The following is a 19,927-nucleotide window of genomic DNA, read 5'->3' as shown; positions in this document are numbered from 1 at the left end:
GCCATGCTATTTATTTATTTTCTGATTAGTTTTTAAAATGTTTTTAAATTGTTGTAAAATACATATATAACATAAAACAATCTAAGTGTACAATTCAGTGGCATTAATTACATTTACAGTGTTGTGCAGCCATCACTATTATCTGTTTCTAAAACTATTACCCCAAACACTCTACCCATTAAGCAATAACTCCTCTTTCCCCATCCTGCAGCCCCTGGTAGCTTCTAATGTATTTTCTGTCTCTATAAAGTTGCCTGTTCTAGGTATTTCACATAAGTGGACTTAGATGCTATTTGTACTTTCAGATTTGGTTTATTTCACTTAGCATAATGTTTTTAAGGTTCATACGTGTTGTGGCATGTATCAGAATTTCATTCCTTTTTATGGCTGAGTAATTTTCCGTGGTATAGCTGTCCCACATTTTATCCATTCATCTGTTGATGGACATTTGAGTTGTTTCTCCCTCCCTTTTAGCTATTATAAATAATAATACATGAATATCCACATGTAAGTATCTGTTTGAGTCCTTACTTTCATTTCTTTGGGGTATGTATGTAGAAGTGGAATTGCTGGGTCATAATGGTAATTCTCTTTAACTTTTTTGAGGAACCACTAAACTTTAATTAACTTTTAATTCTAAAATATCCAGAATTTGTTTTTATTCTCCTTGTCTGTGTTCTCTCATTTTGAATACTCTGACTTATCCTAGGAATTGTAGCTATGCACATTGAGACCCTGGAAGCAGTACATCGAGAAAGCAGAAGACTTCCACCTATTCAGAAGGTAATAATTCCAGACTACATGCTTTCAGGGTATAGCCTCTCTTCTTAAAAACAAACGATAGACTGCTGTGTGCCAGGAAAGTGTGTTCACCTAACCTTTTACAGACACTAGCTCCAGTGTTAATGATATGTTAAACTTTCAGAGGAATTTGTCATATAGAACCTTATAAAAAGGATACTGAAATAGGAACAGAATCTTTTCTTGGATTCAACAAAGGAGCGATAATAACCTCTCACTGAGTCTACTTTTATAGGCAGAGCATAAATTAGGAACATTTCTAACCTCTAAGCCCAACCCAAGATTTTATTTTGTGCCTATTTTCTCCCCCTCCCCCACCCCTAAAAAAGGATTTAAGGCAATTATCATAAAAAACCTAGGTTTCTGAATCTGACTATACATCCCAAACAGCTGGAAAGTCTATTAAAAATTCAGAGTCCTGGACCCAACCTCACCCTCCTGAATCGGAATACCCCGGGACATGTCTGGGAATCTGTGTTTTAACAAGGCTCTCAGATGATTACTTTGTAGTCTGGTGCCAGTAGACTATGGTCTACTGTTGCCTATATAACAGAACTTTATAATAGAACAAAAACAAATTGAGGCCAGGAGCCATGGCTCACGCCTATAATCCCAACACTTTGGTAGTCCAAGGCAGACAGATGACTTGAGCCAGGAGTTTGAGACCAGCCTGGGCAACATGATGAAACCCCATCTCGTCAAAAAATAATTTAAAAGTTAGCCAACCATGGTAGTGTTATCTGTAGTTCCAGATACTCAGGAGGCCAAGGTGGGAGGATCACTTGAGGCCAAGAGGTTGAGGCTGCAGTGAACTGAGATCATGTCATTGCACTCCAGTCTGGGTGACAGAGCAAGACCCAGTCTCATAAACAAATAAATAAATAAATAAGTAAATTCATTTCATTCATTCATTCATTCATTCATTCATTCATTCATAGGAGCGAGCAGAAGCCAGATAGGTAGGAATATAATTCTAACAGAAACCTGAGACATAGTGATTATTATACTTTGGCTTTACATTTAGCTCTAAACTCACTAGAGCCAACAAAAAGAATACTGCTGATTAGTGTTTATTGCTTAGTAAAAAATAAGCATATTAGACATTCAGGGGAGATTTTTTTTCCTAGCCCTAAACTCTTCAGAGGAATGTATTATGTGGTTACTGAGTCAGAATTTCCTGAGTTGTGTAAATGTTCATTACGTGGCCAAGAAGGACAGGTCTTGTTAAAAGTTCGTCCATATTTTTTTTTTTTTTTCAGAAACAGAAATAATAATATCCAAATAATTTCAAAAGTAATAATGTTCTTTGTATAAATTTGAGCATAAAAGAAATACACATTGTACAAAGTGAAAGTCCCTTGTAGTCCTCCCTATACTACCTCCACCTCCACCCTTAACTATGATACCATTGCCTTTAATAGTTTAGTTCACAGTCTTACAATTCCTTTTCTTTTTCCAGAAATGAGATTATAATGTACATACTGGTTTCTAACTTATCAATGTATTCTGGAATTTTTTTTTATTTTTTTTATTTTTTTTTTGAGATGGAGTCTTGCTTTGTCGCCCAGGCTGGAGTGCAGTAGCGTGATCTTGGCTCACTGCAACCTCCCCCTCTCAGGTTCAAGCAATTCTCCTACCTCAGCCTCATGAGTAGCTGGGATTACAGGCGCCTGCCACCACACCCAGCTAATTTTTGTATTTTTAGTAGAGGCAGGGTTTCACCATGTTGGCCAGGCTGGTCTGGAACTCCTGACCTCAGGTGATCCACCTGCCTTGGCCTCCCAAAGTGGTGGGATTACAGGCGTGAGCCACTGCACCAGGCCTTCTGAATATTTTTCCATGTCAACACATACAGATCTATGTCATATTTTAAAGGTTACAGAATGTTTCATTGAATGAATATTTCAGATATTTGAGTTATTTCCCACTGATTTTACTTTTAGACAGTTCTGCAAAGAATCCTCCCACATTTGGATATATAAACTTCATTTCTGCCTCTTACCAAATCAGCTTTCTCATGTGACTATCTGGGAAGTCTGGCTTAAGATTTTTGGGTCTATAATTGAAAAGATCACCATGGTCTGAGTATTAGAAACTCCACAAAAGTTGTGTTTACAATACTTTCTCTAGCCAGGTAGCACTTTGGGAGGCTGGGGCAGGAGTATTGCTTGAGGCCAGGAGTTTGAGACCAGCCTGGGCAATGTAGGAGGATCCTGTCTGTACAAAAAAATTTAAAAATCAGCCAGGCATAGTGGTGCATGCCTGTAGTCTCAGCTACTCCTGAGGCTGAGGTCAGAGGATTTTTTGAGCCCAGGAGTTTGATGCTGCAGTGAATTATGATTGCACTACTGTATTCTAGGCTGGGCAACAGAGCAAGACCCTGTCTCTAAAAATCAATCAATTTGTCAATCAGTCAATCATTCTTTTTCTGTTGTAAGCCCAAGATTCTTAGACCTGCTCTGCTGCCAGGGGAAGAAATTGTCTGTGAGGGTCTTCGAGTCTTGCTGGATCCTGATGGAAGAGAAGAAGCTACTGGAGGTCTTCTTGGAGGCCCTCAGCTCCTGCCAGCAGAAGGAGCCTTGTTCCTCACCACATACAGAATTCTCTTCAGGGGAACCCCCCATGATCAGTTAGGTATGACTCAATATGCCATCAGAACATGGATATCTGTGTGGTACATGAGGTTTCGATCCCAGCTGTGCACAGTGATTTGCAGATCATTTTAAATCCAAAGTAAGCTTTTTGCCACACAGGTATTTTGGTGAAATACTTTAGTTGAACAGAGCTAGTGATAATTTGGGTCATAGTTTTTTACTTGAAGAACAAAGGGTTGTCTTCTAAACAATAAATCAAGGGTTCATTTGTTGAAATGATCATAATTTCATGGGGCAGAGTATTATAACCTAGAGATATTCACTCTAACTGCTGAATATATTCCTTACTGGTTTGTCTCCACTTTCTGAGTCCTACAGTTAACTGTAAAACTAAGGTCTTGCAGATACTTGAACCTTTTTGTGGAAGGATATGCTGACCATCACAAGGTTGTCCAGCACCAATCCCACTTCCCTCTTATTCCATTCCAATTAACCCCACTTCCCTTTTGGCAGACAACTTCTCTTCTACTTGCCAAACTCCTATAACTTCTATTTCTATTTTCTGCTATTCAGTACAGCCTTCTATATTAGAAAGGAATAGCATGCCCTACCAGAAGTAATCTACATTATCTTCTTAAAGTCACTATAGTCTGTATGTAAAATGCTCTTTTTGAGAGGAAAAGCACATAATTAAGACTTTTGGGCAAAGCAATAGGACTCCAAGTCAGAGCTCAGTGACTTGAGTCACTTAACATTTTTGTACTTTGTTTTCCTCTTTTATAAAATTGGGAGATTGGGCTTTCTTTGGTGATAATTCAGTGGTTCTTAACATTGACTACATATTTGAATTATCTGGAAATCTTTAAAAAAAAATACCAGTTTCTGGGCCCAACCCTCAAACAATTGAATTAGAATCTGAAGCAGTAGAAATGGGGAGACCCAGGCATCTGTGTATTTCTTTAGCCCCACAAGTGATTGTGATTGAGAACCATTGGGCTAAATGGTCACTAAAGTGCCTTTCTCCTCTAAAATTATGTATTTAGTAGCATATGATGAGTATGCACTATGTACTACTCATTTGTTGGACAATTGAATTCAGATATATAAAATGTATTCTCTTTTAAATCTTAACAGTTGCATTACCCCTAGGTTGAATAGAATCAAGATGATTTAGTATATCAGTCATAAAAGACTGCTTACCATATAATGTGCAACAAGTTCATAAAATTAAATAAGAAAAGATGAATTTGTAAGAATAGTTCTGCTTATTTTGAAAAAGTGAAAAGGAAAAAAAATGTCTTAGCCCACTCCTTCATATTGCTGTACACAAATCGTATTTGAAAGTAAACGTACTTCTAAAAGAAACCATACAGTACTTACAATTTTTTATAGTAGGACTTTTGTGAGATTAATGGCCATAAACATACATTTTGGACACATAAACATGTGATACTTACGTGGTCATTTAAATTGTTGTAATTTATTTTAAAGTCATGCTTAGTGTGAAATCTCATATTCTCTGGCTTTTTCCTTTCAAATTTTGGATTAATTTCACTTAGGAAAATTATTTTTGTCATAGAAAATATTTTTATTTCCTTTTAAATTTCTAATTTAAAATTTCTCCTTTGATGACACATATAAATATTATAATTTTACATGTTATATAAATGTAGGTGTTAAATACATCCTAGAACTTAAATCCTATGTACATCCTGACTTTAGCCTCTAGATATGAGCTTGATGTAAAAAGATAGTCAGAATTTTTCTAGATTATAGGTTGATAGATCCAGGGAATTAGGATTCTGATTATAATAAATGAAGAAATGTGTGGGCTGTTAAATAAGATGAACCTAGTTCACATCTCCCCACCTCCTCCCTATCCTGGCCTACTAGCTGGGAGGCCTTGTTCATTACCACTCCTGTTATGTTCCTCTACCACTGCCTAAAATGCTCTTCCTTTCCCTTCTGCAAATCCAGATTCTACACTTCCTTTAAAGCTCATCTTCTCCCTCACTTCTCCCAGAAATCATTTTCTATCCATCTAGCACGTAGAGATCCTTCTCTGAAATATTTAAATCCCTGTAGTCTGTTCCCTCAAACGTAAGAGCTAACCACATATTATTATATTCTGCATGTGACTCTCCTCCCACGGGAAATTGGAAGCTCTTCAAGGGAGGTCTTGAGTGTGCTACCTTTTTCTAGACTCTCATCTTCGTAACCTCAGGTACTTGATAAATAATTATTTATATTTTCCCATGTTTGCTTCAATAAACTCCTAAAAATCTTGCGCCTAAGTCCAGGCTTGTTTTCCAAAGTCACACATATATAGTATAACACCTTTTACCATATATGGAAACAAACTTTAAAAACCTGTTCTCTTTTGCTTCATCCTTACATTAAATATCTTGGATGTCTTTTCAATACTTGAGGAGTACTTTTTCTTTTTTTGAACAAAACCTCCCTTTCTATAAAATTGCCTTGAACCGGGTGATCTTGTGTGGCACACAGTAGGTTGGGGAGATAGAAAGAATGAAGGCAGTCAGGCTGTGACAGTTTCTTCACTCCAGGAAAGGATTCTGTCTCAGGAGTGGCAAGTCACTTGTCTCTAACTTCTCAGATTTCCAAGAATTCCAGTTCTTGCCTCATTCCTTCTGGTCAAGGATCCCTTCTATTGCCTCCTATGCTAATTGTGTGAAATGTAAGTCACTTGCCACTCCTGAGACATAATCCTTTCCTGGAGTGAAGGGCACTTGCTTTCACTGCATCCCTGGGCAGTGTCCTCTTCAAATTCATTTCTCCAGCAGTGATTGATGAAGTGAGCAGTAGATACTCTAGAAGTGAGCTATAAAGTGTTGTTGCTAAAGCTGTGTCCTGTCTGTTTACAGTGGGTGAGCAGACAGTTGTGCGGAGCTTTCCCATTGCCTCCATCACCAAGGAGAAGAAGATTACAATGCAGAACCAGCTACAGCAGAACATGCAAGAAGGACTGCAGATCACATCAGCATCTTTTCAGGTATTAAAAAAGGAAGCCATTGTTTTACTATTCAAAAATTTTCAAAAGTCAAATGATATTGTGGCCATTTTCTGTGGTCATGTGCTCAGAAGTTTCGAGGATAAGAATGGGGAAGGTCATAGGCTCTGAGAGGGTAATCATCAACTGAGTAAACTCATGAATGGTATTGGATTTAATCCCTGGAGCCCCTTAGTGAACTCAGAGTACCAACAGATACTCAATAATGGTGATCTTAGAAACTTAGACACATACAATTGGTTCTTATTCTCTCCCAAGTTATACCTCAGTACCTGTTTGATGAAGCCTTTAGATAAAAAGCAGTTGTCTTGGCATCTGTTTTGAAGGAAACGCCATGTGGCTGTTCTATGGAAAGGTAGAAAGTGTAGCTAGGGCTAAAGTTCTGTTGGTACTAGTTGCATACCCCTGATAAAGCAAGAAGTTTTCCAGGGGTTTATGACTATATCAGAACTTTGTAGAATCACTAATGCAAACCAGACCCTGGAAGAAGGACCTTTTCTTAGTTTTTCCTTTTTTTAAATTCTCAGTTTGTAATATTTTGCTTTTCTTATTCTTCATCACTTCTCAGATTTCAGTTCTTGCCTCATCCCTTCTAGTCAAGGATCTCTCCTATTGGCTTCTGTGCTAATTGTGTGAAATGTAAGACTGCTGATCTTTAGGCTCCAGACCTCTCATCACCTGAAAGCATTGGCTGCCTAAGGATTTCCTCACTGTTCCACCTTCCAAAGAACTCCACACTTGAATATTGCCTAGCTGTACTGATTAGGATTCTAGTCAAATGGATTTTTTTTCTTCCTACATTTGTTGTATCTGGGTAGGAAGAGTCCTTATTAGGCCAAATTCTCTATCTGGAACCAACCAGTTGAGAAATTAGAAGGGCATGTTTGCTAGTACAATTCCCTATCCCATTGTAGAAGAATAATCATTAAGAAACTGACTTGAAGATACATGATTTTCCTTGCCAACTAGCCCTTTATGGCAAGTAAACCTTTTTGAGCCTTTTATTTTTAAAAATTTAAAAATTGTATTGCATGTTATCCAAAGTCCCTTCAACCTCCAGTCTTGCCATTTTGTGTTATTATATTCTGTTGTTTGGGGGAAAGTTGCCTGGAAATCCTTAATGCTTCTTTTGTGTTTAATCTCTTTTGCTTCTAGTTGATTAAGGTAGCATTTGATGAAGAAGTCAGCCCAGAAGTGGTAGAGATCTTTAAGAAACAGCTGATGAAGTTCCGTTATCCTCAGTCCATTTTCAGCACCTTTGCTTTTGCTGCTGGACAGACTACCCCACAAATAATTTTACCAAAACAGAAGGAAAAGAACACTTCTTTTCGGTAAGAAGAAAGACGAGTCTGTTAATTTCAGCCCTCCCATAATTGATTGCAAAAGGAGTGACCTATCCTTTGTGTCCAGGTGTAAGCAATTGTTCTTTTCATTCACTATTCTGTTTCTGTCAAGCCATGGGGCCAAGATCATGAAGTTATGGAACAGCAGCATTGATAAATGTAGCAAGTTTCAAACACTGAAAGCTATCAGAGGCTTTGACTGTCGTGTCCATTGCTCATAATCCTTTTTTAGAATGTGAAATTCTATTTTCTCTTTTTTCCATATTATCACTTTCTAAATGCTTTTGACCAATCCCTTCAGCTTTTATTAATATCCAGGCCCAGTGGACAGATTTGCTTTTATCTAGAAACAGGAGGCTTTATTTTCTGTTTTACGTAACTCTTTTGAACATTCCAAACTTACAGAAAATTCATAACAGTAGTACAAAGAATTTCTGTGTATATTTTACCCAGATTCACCAGTAGTTTCTACTTTGGTCCATTTGTTTATCATTCTCTCTCTTATATATACATATATTTTTTTTGAGCCATTTGAGTTAGATATAAGATGTCCCTTTATCCTTAAGTACATCACATAAATACATTAAGGAATATATTTATCCTTAAATATATTTCCTAAGAACAAAGACATTATCTTTTTATTTTTTTATTTTATTTTTTAAATTTATTTATTATACTTTAAGTTCTGGAATACATGTGCAGAACGCGCAGGTTTGTTACATAGGTATACATGTGCCATGGTGGTTTGCTGCACCCATCAACCCATCATCTAGGTTTTAAGTCCCACATGTGTTAGGTATTTGTCCTAATGCCCTCTCTCCCCTTGCCCAACATTATCTTACATAAGCACAGTAATCAAAACCGGAAAATTTAATTAATATAAAACTTTTACCTAACCCAGAGTCTATATTCACATTGTGTTAATGATCCTTTTTTAGTTTAGTACCTAAACTTTTTTTTTTTTTTTTCTTTTTTTTTTGAGATGGAGTCTGGCTCTGCTGCCCAGGCTGGAGTGCAGTGGCCGGATCTCAGCTCACTGCAAGCCCCGCCTCCTGGGTTTACGCCATTCTCCTGCCTCAGCCTCCCAAGTAGCTGGGACTACAGGCGCCCACCTCGTCGCCCGGCTAGTTTTTTGTAGTTTTTAGTAGAGACGGGGTTTCATCGTATTAGCCAGGATGGTCTCGATCTCCTGACCTTGTGATCCGCCCATCTCGGCCTCCCAAAGTGCTGGGACTACAGGCTTGAGCCACCACGCCCGGCCAGTACCTAAACTTTTTTATTGCTGGTCCAGGATCTAATCCAGGATCAGGCATTGCATTTCGTTGTCATATTTCTTTAGTATGAACCCTTATTTTCTAGAAAGTTTTTAGAAATTTATGTTGAAAGTTTTAAACTTCAGTTATTACAAAATAACAATTGTTTTAAGTTATCTTCCATCAGTGATAAAATATAAGGGCTAAAATTTCATTCTTTGTTAACCATGTAGAATGTGGGCATCTGCCGATACAAATTACAATACTAGGGAGAGCTTTGCAGACTTTGGAAAAGAGACCCTTCCTTTTGCCTGAAAGAAGGGTAGATTGGGGATTATAGAAGATTTGAGGTTTCAGACAGTATATTATTTCTCAGTTGCGCAGCTAGCCACCTGTATTACCTGGTAAGCAAAGGAGACCAGAAATATCCAGGTATGGTATGCTGAAGCATGACCAAGTTCCTAGGGATTTACAGCAGTGGGCCAAGCATCTTGTCTTAGCACCATAGGGTCGCAGAGGAGCCTATGATGTTTGTTATCTCAGCCTTCAATGGAAGGGAGAAAGCTTTGTGTGATATTTTACATTTACAAACTATCAGAAACATGTATATTTATATTAGTTTCAGAAATATATACCTGTATCAAGCCTGTTGTATTAGCTGCAACAGAGATATAGCAATTTAAAAATTTTAAGGCCGGGCGCAGTGGCTCAAGCCTGTAATCCCAGCACTTTGGGAGGCCGAGATGGGCGGATCACAGGGTCAGGAGATCGAGACCATCCTGGCTAACCCGGTGAAACCCCGTCTCTACTAAAAAATACAAAAAAAAAAACTAGCCGGGCAAGGTGGCGGACGCCTATAGTCCCAGCTACTCGGGAGGCTGAGGCAGGAGAATGGCATGAACCCGAAAGGCGGAGCTTGCAGTGAGCTGAGATCTGGCCACTGCACTCTAGTTTGGGCGACAGAGCGAGACTCTGTCTCAAAAAAAAAAAAAACAAAAACAAAAACAAAAAAAAACAAACAAAAAAAAAATTTTAAGTGTTGCCTGGGTATATGAAACAAAAGATATAGCTTTAGCTGGGAAAAAATTTCAAAACTCCCATAGAGTTTAAATTATACCTAGTGTTACAGCTCTTTTGGAATTTGTCTAGCAGGCTTTCCATTTTTTGCCAGAAAGCCCACTAATAAAAATTTAAAAATAAAAATAAGAGTTATACAAGTGACTTACAATAAGTTTAATTTAGCAAATATCAGTATTTTATGCTTCCCAGCAGTTATCTCAAACTTGTTTCATAACCTTCAGGTTTACATTGCAAATAACTAAAGACAGAGTCTGGTGAAACTGTTTTGACAATAAAAGAAGCCTTATCACTTTTTACTGAATGGCAGGAAAACACCAGAAGAGTTCTTTGTGATAGAGAAGAACAGTCTTCAGAATCTTCACCTCCATCTGATTAGTCAGGAAATAGGTTCTCTGTTTAATTCTCTGGATTGCCTAGATTTTCTGTCAGCAAGAAGGGGTAAAGTGTTTGAATAAATAAAGTACTTTTAGGTCCAAATGATTTACATCTTAATTTCCCTTTAATTAAAGCTGATTCTCAAAAGGATACTCAAGTTTCTGATTTATTTTTATCCTCTCAAAAAAGGGGAATTATATTATTTTTCTATGCTTCTTAAGGTTTACAGCTAATCAGAGTCAGGACATCACATATACACACTTAAAACAGTTAAGAAATAAGCAAATGTGTTGCCAACTATGAAGGTCATATGATCTCAGAGAAAGTCTTGGGAGTTGGTAGAAAGAGAATTTGAGTAAGTAGAGAAGCAGGCAGGCTAGCTTTCCATGTAGGAGGACTCCAACAAGCATGCTTTGTGGGAACTGTGGTAGGGACAGTGGCATGGGGATAACCAGAGTGGGTTCAGGGCAGTCCTCCCCAAAAGCCAAACCAAGGAGTTTAGATATGGGGTGATAAGTAGTTTGTATCTCACTTTACGTTTTCCTGCACGTTTTGCCTAAGACAGTGTCCTGATGACAATGATGTTTTATGGGAAATTAGTCTACTGCCATATTAAAAATAACCTAAAGAAGGAGAGGCTTAACAAAAGTCTGGACCAGTAGTGGCTGTGGGAAAGGAAAAGAAACAATTTGAGCTAAGTAGGTATCAACAATACAAGTAGTGCTTTTATATTAAGTTAACATTCTCTTTGGTTTCATGACTTGTAGTACCTTCTCAAAAACAATTGTGAAAGGTGCCAAAAGGGCAGGGAAAATGACAATTGGACGGCAATATTTACTGAAGAAGAAGACAGGGACAATTGTGGAAGAAAGAGTAAATCGTCCTGGATGGAATGAAGATGATGATGTATCTGGTATGTGAGAACTTGAATTTCCTTCATTATTCAACTTTCTTATATGAATAAGAGACTAAAATGTAGTTGCACTTAAATTTTGATTCACGAAAACCTAGATCTCATGAGAAGATGGAAGCACTTACCAGCTTCTTAGAAGTGGGGGAAAAATATTTTCCCAGTATTCCATTGTTCAGGTAATATTTTGTTAAATTATACTTCTTCTTTACTAAATCCATACAGCTAATTGGTCATTTTTATGTGGGTCTCATTAAAGGAAGAAAGAAGGAAACCTCACTGCATGGGAAATTTAGGTATAGGGTAGTCCCCTGTATCTTATTCTTCTAGAATAAGAATTTAAGGTAAGGACATTGAACATTTCAAGTTGAAGATTTCAGTTTTTGGTAAGAACATTGTTGGTGCTCTTAATCAAAATGGGGGACCTAAGATGAAGGAATACTTAGGTCATAAGAAAAAATACTTGCTAAATATTTGAACGAATAGCTACAATACCTCTGAGTAGGAAAAATAGAGGCAGAAAGCTAGTAGCAAAATGTCTGAGTGACTGTTTCCCATTCTTAACCCGGTATCAAATAGGCTATGGAATCAGCACTACAGAAAAGCTGATATAATGGGAGGCAGAATGCCATTACACCCTTTTTTTCCCTCAGGATCTTAGAATCAGTCACCAGTGGTTATGTAAGAACTACTACTACTAACAACAACATTTTTAAAAAGAAACCTCATCTTTAGAGAAAGCACTGGCTAACAGGTCTCCATTTTCAGTTGCTGGGATAAAGAAGCTATGTGGGCTGGGCCCAGTGGCTCATGCCTATAATCCCAGCACTTTGGGAGGCTAAGGCAGGCAGATCACTTGAGGCCAGGAGTTCAAGACCAGCCTGGCCAACATGGCAAAACCCTGTCTCTACTAAAATAAAATTTTAGCCAGGCATGGTGGCATGCACCTGTAGTCCCAACTGCTCAGGAGGCTGAGGCATGAGAATTGCTTGAACTTGGGAGGAGAAGGTTGCAGTGAGCCGAGATGGCACCATTGCACTCCAGCCTGGGTCGGACAGAACAAGACTCTGCCTCAAAAAAAAAAAAAAAAGAACCTATGTAGTTTTGTATGTATGTATGCATGCCCTGGGTGAGAATGTGTACCTACAAGCTTGCCTATGGGGGCAGTGAAAATACTCACCATTACATTACTAAAATAACCATTTGTTGAAACCCTGATCTTTTCACAGTCGTATGTCAAGCCATAAAAATAGTGTTGCTACCCATCACTATTGACTCTTCTAACTCAATTTTTTTATGTTTCATGGAACAAAACTTATTATTCTATGATAATTATTCTACTAAAAGACAAAATTATATAATGTTCTTTGCTCCTCTGAAAATAAAAGGCCAACACAGAATTGATACCTGATTATATTGCATTGTGAAGTTCACAAATTGAAACACGAATTGAAGTTCACAAATTGAAACACAGCTGTTGATTTTCTGCTTTTTTAAAATATATTTTAATGAAAGAGGGCCATATCTTTGCCTGCACATTAGTACTTTGAGTACATTTTCAAAAACTTTGAAAGCTTGATTTGATGTCTCTTACTTTCAAAATAAATAAGGAAGTAAATTAGGACAGTTTTTAACATGGAATTTGTTTTTTTTTTTTTTTCAGTTAGAACATGCAGTACCAATTAGGAATGTCCTTTTAAAAAAAAAAGCCTCCCTAAAATATTTGATTATTGAGTAAATTCTTCCACATCTAAAATCGTAAGGGATTCTGTAACCTGTGATTGTAAAACTGTGAGGGGGTTTCCCACGTACACCACATCCTCTAACAAAAATATTTCCAGGAAAAAAGTGTAACTTCTTTATACCTCTCTGAGGAAATACAGTTCTTTTTCCCTCTAATGAACTTCTGGTTAATCCAGAAATTTCTAATAAAAGTTTATGGTCTGAAAAGTAAACTGAAATCTGGATGATGAGCTTGTATAGTGATTATACAAAAGATAAATTTTACTGATGGGTTAGCCTCTGACAAACTTTGAGTGTTTTTATAGAATCCTAAATGGAAATCACTGCAATTTGACAATAAGCAAGCCTGCGTGAAACAGAACAGTGTAGGTAATGAATTCAAAATTATATTGTTTTTAGAAATTACTTAAATGGTATTATTTTCCTGACATTTTTTAGTTGAATTACTGATATTTTATTTCTTGACTATTCATTACACTTTTAATTTATGTTTATTTAAGTGTAATCCCTCACAGAAGTTATATGATTTAATTTGTGATATACATAATACTTGTCATCCTAATATAAACCTGTCTTGGTGTAAGGGTCTTCTTTAAAAGGAAGTGGGTTTTTTTGGGTTTTTTGGTTTGTTTGTTTGTTTGTTTTTGAGACAGAGTCTTGCTCGGTTGCCCAGGCTGGAGTGCTGTGGCACAGTCTCAGCTCACTGCAACCTCCGCCTCCCGGGTTCCAGTGATTCTCCTGCCTCAGCCTCCCGAGTAGCTGGGATTACAGGTGACTGCCACCACGCCAGGCTAATTTTTTGTAGTTTTAGTAGAGATGAGATTTTACCATGTTGGTCAGGCTGGTCTCGAACTCCTGACCTCGTGATCCGCCCACCTCAGCCTCCCAAAGTGCTGGGATTACAGGTGTGAGCCACCATGCCCAGCCCAGAAGGAAGTTTTTAATCCTGTGCTTTGAGCTAATCATTTCTTCAATATCTATCTCTACCATCCCAGTTTCAGATGAGAGTGAGCTCCCCACAAGTACCACCCTGAAGGCCTCCGAGAAGTCTACAATGGAACAGTTGGTGGAAAAGGCTTGTTTCAGAGACTATCAGCGTTTAGGTTTAGGAACCATAAGTGGCAGCTCTTCCCGTTCAAGACCCGAGTATTTTCGAATTACTGCCTCCAACAGGATGTATTCACTCTGCCGGAGGTAAGTGTGTCAGTGGGCTGGAGAAAAAGAGGTCTTCTTTCCTTTCTTCTGATTTGAATCTTTAATAGGCCATTTGCATCCATAGCCCTGAGATAGATAAAAATGCCTGAAAATAAGAACAGGGTTTCCAGGATATGAGCAAGCATCTCATTGGCATTTTTGGAACAATTACCTTACTGAAAGTACCTCCAGTAGGTAAGAAGGTGAAAGGTAAACTACTCACCCCTCTATGAATTTCTCTTGTCTCTCTCTTCCCAGTTTGCTTCTTTTCTAGCATGACTAAAGATAACTTGAAGAACAGGATTTTCCCAGGCCAATAGAAGACATGAAAGTCTTTTGTAGACTGGGGAGCCACAAACTCTTTCTATAAAGGGTCAGTTGGTAAATATTTTCAGTTTATGAGCCATAGAGTCTCTTGTTGCGGCTATTCAGCTGTGCCGCAAAAGCAGCCACAGAGAGTAAGGAAATGAGTGGGCATGGCCATTTGTGGCCCACAGGCTATAATTTGCTGACCCAGGTGTAGGCAAGGGTTTCTTATGCCGTCTAACTGGAATGTTTTCAAGGGAATATTACTTAAAGGATGTAAATAAAGAGACATTTTCTTTTTCCTGTTCTTGTCATCTCTCACTGTTATTCAAATATTTTGAGCCTTATTCCATGCTTTACTATATGTAAATATATATTTTCTAAAATTACGTTTTCACCATTCACAAGTTTAGTCATTTTCATCTCTAGGTTAGTTGTTTTCTTTGCATTTATAAATTCCTGCTTAAACAGCTCTGAAAGCACTTTGTAAATTGTAAGCTTTGTACATATTTTAGAAAGTTGTCTTAATGTTACTGTTGGTTTCAACCCTGTTGCTCTTAAAGATAGATATGTCATTTTAAATGACAATTTAAGTTTACAAATATTAATATGAAACTTGAGAAACAAGTTGGGAATATAGTTTTGAGATTGTGGCCAAATAAACATTTTGAATGAAGTTCTGAAAAATTGGGACTCTGAGTATGCAGTAATTTTTCTGGACTTCTCTGTCATTCTAACTAAATGTTCTCTGAAGATAAGTCATGTTGTTGGGGTGTGATGTCCTGCTGTTTGGAAAGTTTGCTATCAAAATTATGCCAGCCATTGAGAAAACAGACTCATTTATCATTCCAATCTGTCAGAAGTAAAATAAAATTTTAGTAGATGACTTATTAGAACACTGTTTATAAAGCATTTATGGTGGTAAAAAGTAATATATATCCATTAAGTTTTAGCAGGAAGGAAATGGAATAAAAAATAATCCAAAAGAAGGCAAGAAAGGAAAAAAAAGGGGACATAGAACAAATGGAATAAATAACAAGTACTAAGATGGTAGATTTAAATTCAAATATATCCATAATTGCATTAATTATTAATTGACTAAATGTTCCAATTCAAAGAAAGAGATCAGGGTTTGCTTTAAAAAAAAAAAAAAAAAAGTGGGCGCAGTGGCTCATGCCTGTGATCCCAGCACTTTGGGAGGCCAAGACGGGTGGATCACAAGGTCAAGAGATGGAGACCATCCTGGCCAACATGTATCTACTAAAAATACAAAAATTAGCTGGGCATGGTGGTGCACACCTGTAGTCCCAGCTACTTGGGAGGCTGAGGCAGGAGAATCACTTGAACCCTGGAGGCGGAGGTTACAGTGAGCCGAGATCACGCCACTGCACTCCAGCCTGGTGACAGAGCAACACTCTGTCTCAAAAAAAAAAAAAAAAAAAAAACTTTCTGCTGCTTTTAAAGGACAAATCTAGTATACAAGTATGTAAAAAGGTAGAAAGTAAAAGGATAGAAAAAATACACCACACAAAACTAACTTTAAAAAAAGTTGTTGTCACTATATGAATATCAAAGTAGACTTTAAAAGCAATAAGAAAGGATGGTTCATAATGACAAAAGGTTTATTTTACACACAGTAATTCATTAAGACCAAATGGAGTTTATTATAGGAATAGAGTACTGGTTTGACATCTGAAAATCAGTCAGTGTAATTTACCACATTAACAGAATTAAAAAGTTTATTATATAAAGAAAAGCATTTTGGAAATGCAAAGTACACTTATGAGTTTTATTTATGTGAATTTATGTATGTAAATTCTGTATTTTTTGTCACATTTATGACTTTTAGAAAAAAGCTCTCAGCAAAATAGAGTAAGAATGAGCTCCCCATGAGTAGCGCCCCGAAGGCCTCAGAGGCGTCTGCAGTGGAACAGTGGGTAGCTCCTTAATCTTCTGTCTTAAAAATCCTGCAAGGAAATTACTTATCTTAAAAATAAATAAAATATTAAAAGCTTTTTCTCTGAAATCCGGACAAGGATGCCCATTATCACCATTTCTGTTCAGTGTTGTACTAGAGGTCTTAGGTAGTGCAGAGAGACTAGAAAAGTAATAAAAGGTATAAAGATTGAAAAGAAAGAAATAAAACTGCCATTACTCACAGATAACCAAAATGCACATGTAGAAAATCTGAAGGAATCTACCCATAAACTTTTAAAATTATTAAGTGGACTTAGTACAGGGTCACTGATAAGGTCACTAGTACAAAGTCATTTACAATAATTAGTCGTATATATACTGAAAACATTATTACAAAATGAAATTTTCAAAAAGTGGTGCTGTTTTGGTACTATTCCCACTATTTACAGTAGCACTAGAAAACATTACTGAGGGATGAATCTAATAACCTGTGCAAGACCTCTACATGGAATATTTAAAACAATATTGAAGATCATTGAAGAGCTAAATAAGTAGACATTTCAGGTTCTTAGATTAGAATATTCAATATTCTAAAACTGAATTTTCCTGAAATTGTTCTATAGAATCAACAGAGTCCCAATCTCAGCAAAATGTTAATGGAAACTGAAAAAGTAAATTCTAAGAGTTACATAAAAATGGAGAAGACAAAGAGTAGCCAAGTATTACAGAATAATACTATAGGATGTCAAGACTTTTTATAAAGCTACAGTAATTAAGACAGTATAGGATTGACACAAGAATGAACAAATTGACCAGTGGAGCAAAATAGGGAATATATTAAACAGAAATACCCCAACATATGTGGATACTTGATTTAAGATAAAAATAACAAGAGCAGTGGATAGAAAATGTTTTTTTCAATAAAGGATGCTGGGAAAAACTAATCTTGACCTCTACCTTATACCATTTACAAAAGTTAATTCCCATTGACATATAGATCTATATGTAAAAGGTTAAAACAATAGGTTTGTTATTAAGGTTAAAACAAACTTAAAACAATAAAGCTTCTAGAAGATAAGAGAATGTCTTCATGACCTTGAAGTATAGGGAAAGATTTCTTGGGATGGGAAAAACATTATCTATAAAGTAAAAAATTAATAAGTGTAGAACTTCTGTATATCAGGAGATATCATCAAGAGAGTAAAAAGGACTGTAAATTGGAAATTTGAAAATTTGGAAAGTTGTCTAATGCTATCTAAACATTTAAACATCTACTGAACATATTCATAACCTATTACCTAGAAATTCTCCTCTTAGGTGGAGTAGAATTTCTAACAGAAATACATATGTGCTCCCAAAAGACATCTACGAGAATGTTCATGGCAACATTCTTAATAATTAAAAAAACTAGAAACTACTCAAAATCAACAAGAGAGTAAATAAATGGTATTATACTCACACAGTGAAATACTATACAGTAATGAAAATGAACAAACTACACGTGAGTACAATAACACGCATGGATCTCATAAACATAATATTGAGCAAAAGAAGCCAAACATGAAAGAATAAACTCTGTTAATTCCCTTTATCTAGAATTCAAAAAGAAGCGAAACTCATCCACATTGTTAGCATTCAGGATAGTAGTAATCTTTTTTTTTTTTTTTTTTTTTGAGACATGGTCTTGCTCTGTCTCCCAGGCTGGAGCGCAGTGATGCGATTCCAATTCACTGCCGCCTCAACCTCCCTGGCTCAGGCGATCCTTCCATTTCAGCCTTCTAAGTAGCTGGGACTAGGCACATGCCACCAAATCTGGCTAATTTTCTTTTTATTTTATTAATTTTTGTAGAGAAGAGGTCTCACTATGTTGCCCAGGCTGGTCTCGAACTCCTAGGCTCAAGCAATCCTCCCAGCTCAGCCTCCCAAGTGCTGGGATTACAGGTGTAAGCCACCGTGCCAGGCAGGATAGTGGTAATCGTTAAGAAGGAGGAAGAAATAGTGACTGGGAGGAAATACTAGATCTTGGATGCTTGTAGTGGTCCATTTCTTGACCTAGGTGGTAGTGATATCACCTAGATTTTGAGCATTTGTATGTGAATTATGCTTGAATTAAAAAGTTTCCACAACAGCTTCTGAAGCCTAGTCTACCTCTTAAGAGTTAACTGTAGAGCCCAGAGCTGAAGGCTCTGAGTAGTGGGTTAGGATGGGAAATTGATATATTTCATTATGAAATGAGACTGGTACTGAGAGTAGCTTCTATTGGTCTTTAGGCTTCACACTATTTGCCCCAGCACTAGGGGCTATCCAGCTGTCATGCAAGCCCGTGTCAGGAAGCAGGAAAGAGTCATAGATCTTGTATGTAACAGAACATGGTCTGTGTGTAGTGTTCATTCACAGTGCAAGGAGATGGCCCACTACAGGGGGCAGGGAGTGAAGGAGTGTGCTCCTTCTTTACCAGTTATTGAAGTAGCTCCTGGAGCCATTAAACATTACTTCCTTATCTAATACACACTGTATCTTGAAACAAGTTGGGAAAAACTGATATTCAGGTGGAGATAGAGGGTCCTAATCATGGAACTGCCTTTTCAGTCTTCATGAGTGACTATGTCTGTAGCTTGGTCTTTTCATCAGTTTGTGGTATTAGAAAAATTCAGGTCACAACTTCCTAGAGCACCAAAGCCCTAGGCTTTCCGAATGCTTATAAGGTATCATTGGTTAAGAAGTATGGAAAGTTAATTTGGCATTCAGTAAAGTAGTTGAAGGTTATGATTTATGTGACCATAAACTGATTTCCTCTCCCTCCTCTCAGCACTGGTTCTTATCAAGATAAGGGATAAGAAGTTCTGGAAATGGATAGTGGTGGTAGTTGCACAACATTGGGAATGTACTAAATGCCACTGGTTTGTACACATAAAAAAGGATAGCATGAATCCCAGCACTTCGGGAGGCCAAGGTGGGCGGAGCATCTAAGGTCGGGAGTCCGAGACCAGCCTGACCAACATGGAGAAACCCCATCTCTACCAAAAATACAAAATTAGCCGGGTTTGGTGGCACATATCTGTAATCCCGGCTACTCGGAAGGCTGAGGCAGGAGAATTGCCTGAACCCGGGAGGCGGAGGTTGCAGTGAGCCGAGATCACACCACTGCACTCCAGCCTAGGCATAAAGAGCGAAACTCTGTCTCAAAAAAATAAATAAAAAATAAAATAAATAAGGATACCATGGGCCGGACGCAGTGGCTCACGCCTGTAATCCCAGCACTTTGGGAGGCCGAGGCATGTGGATCACCTGAGGTTGGGAGTTCAAGACCAGCCTGACCAACATGGAGAAACGTCTCTGCTGAAAATACAAAATTAGCCAGGCATGGTGGCACATGCCTG

The 19,927-nt window shown here is 37.5% G+C and overlaps 1 protein-coding gene and 1 non-coding gene across 3 annotated transcripts in view; both read left to right on the top strand.

Annotated features, from left to right (window-relative positions):
* SBF2 (SET binding factor 2) overlaps positions 1-19,927 on the top strand; it is a 527,862-nt gene that overhangs the window by 450,481 nt on the left and 57,454 nt on the right. For both annotated transcript variants that reach the window (XR_004053641.1, XM_010384825.2), the window contains exons 21-26: positions 710-783; positions 3,240-3,435; positions 6,281-6,408; positions 7,582-7,757; positions 11,245-11,390; positions 14,126-14,324. Coding sequence is in view for 1 of the 2 variants with exons in the window: in XM_010384825.2 (XP_010383127.1) it covers positions 710-783; positions 3,240-3,435; positions 6,281-6,408; positions 7,582-7,757; positions 11,245-11,390; positions 14,126-14,324 (919 nt within the window). In the remaining variant the exon portion in view is untranslated. The remainder of the gene's footprint in view (positions 1-709; positions 784-3,239; positions 3,436-6,280; positions 6,409-7,581; positions 7,758-11,244; positions 11,391-14,125; positions 14,325-19,927) is intronic.
* LOC115893732 lies at positions 10,141-10,202 on the top strand. The gene has a single exon (XR_004053789.1). It is a non-coding gene; the product is annotated as a U7 small nuclear RNA (small nuclear RNA).

This window comes from Rhinopithecus roxellana, chromosome 15 (assembly GCF_007565055.1).
Source record: "Rhinopithecus roxellana isolate Shanxi Qingling chromosome 15, ASM756505v1, whole genome shotgun sequence".
Classification (NCBI taxonomy): domain Eukaryota; kingdom Metazoa; phylum Chordata; class Mammalia; order Primates; family Cercopithecidae; genus Rhinopithecus; species Rhinopithecus roxellana.
The sequence above is the reverse complement of the archived record's forward strand: the minus strand, read 5'-3'. Positions and strand labels throughout refer to the sequence as shown.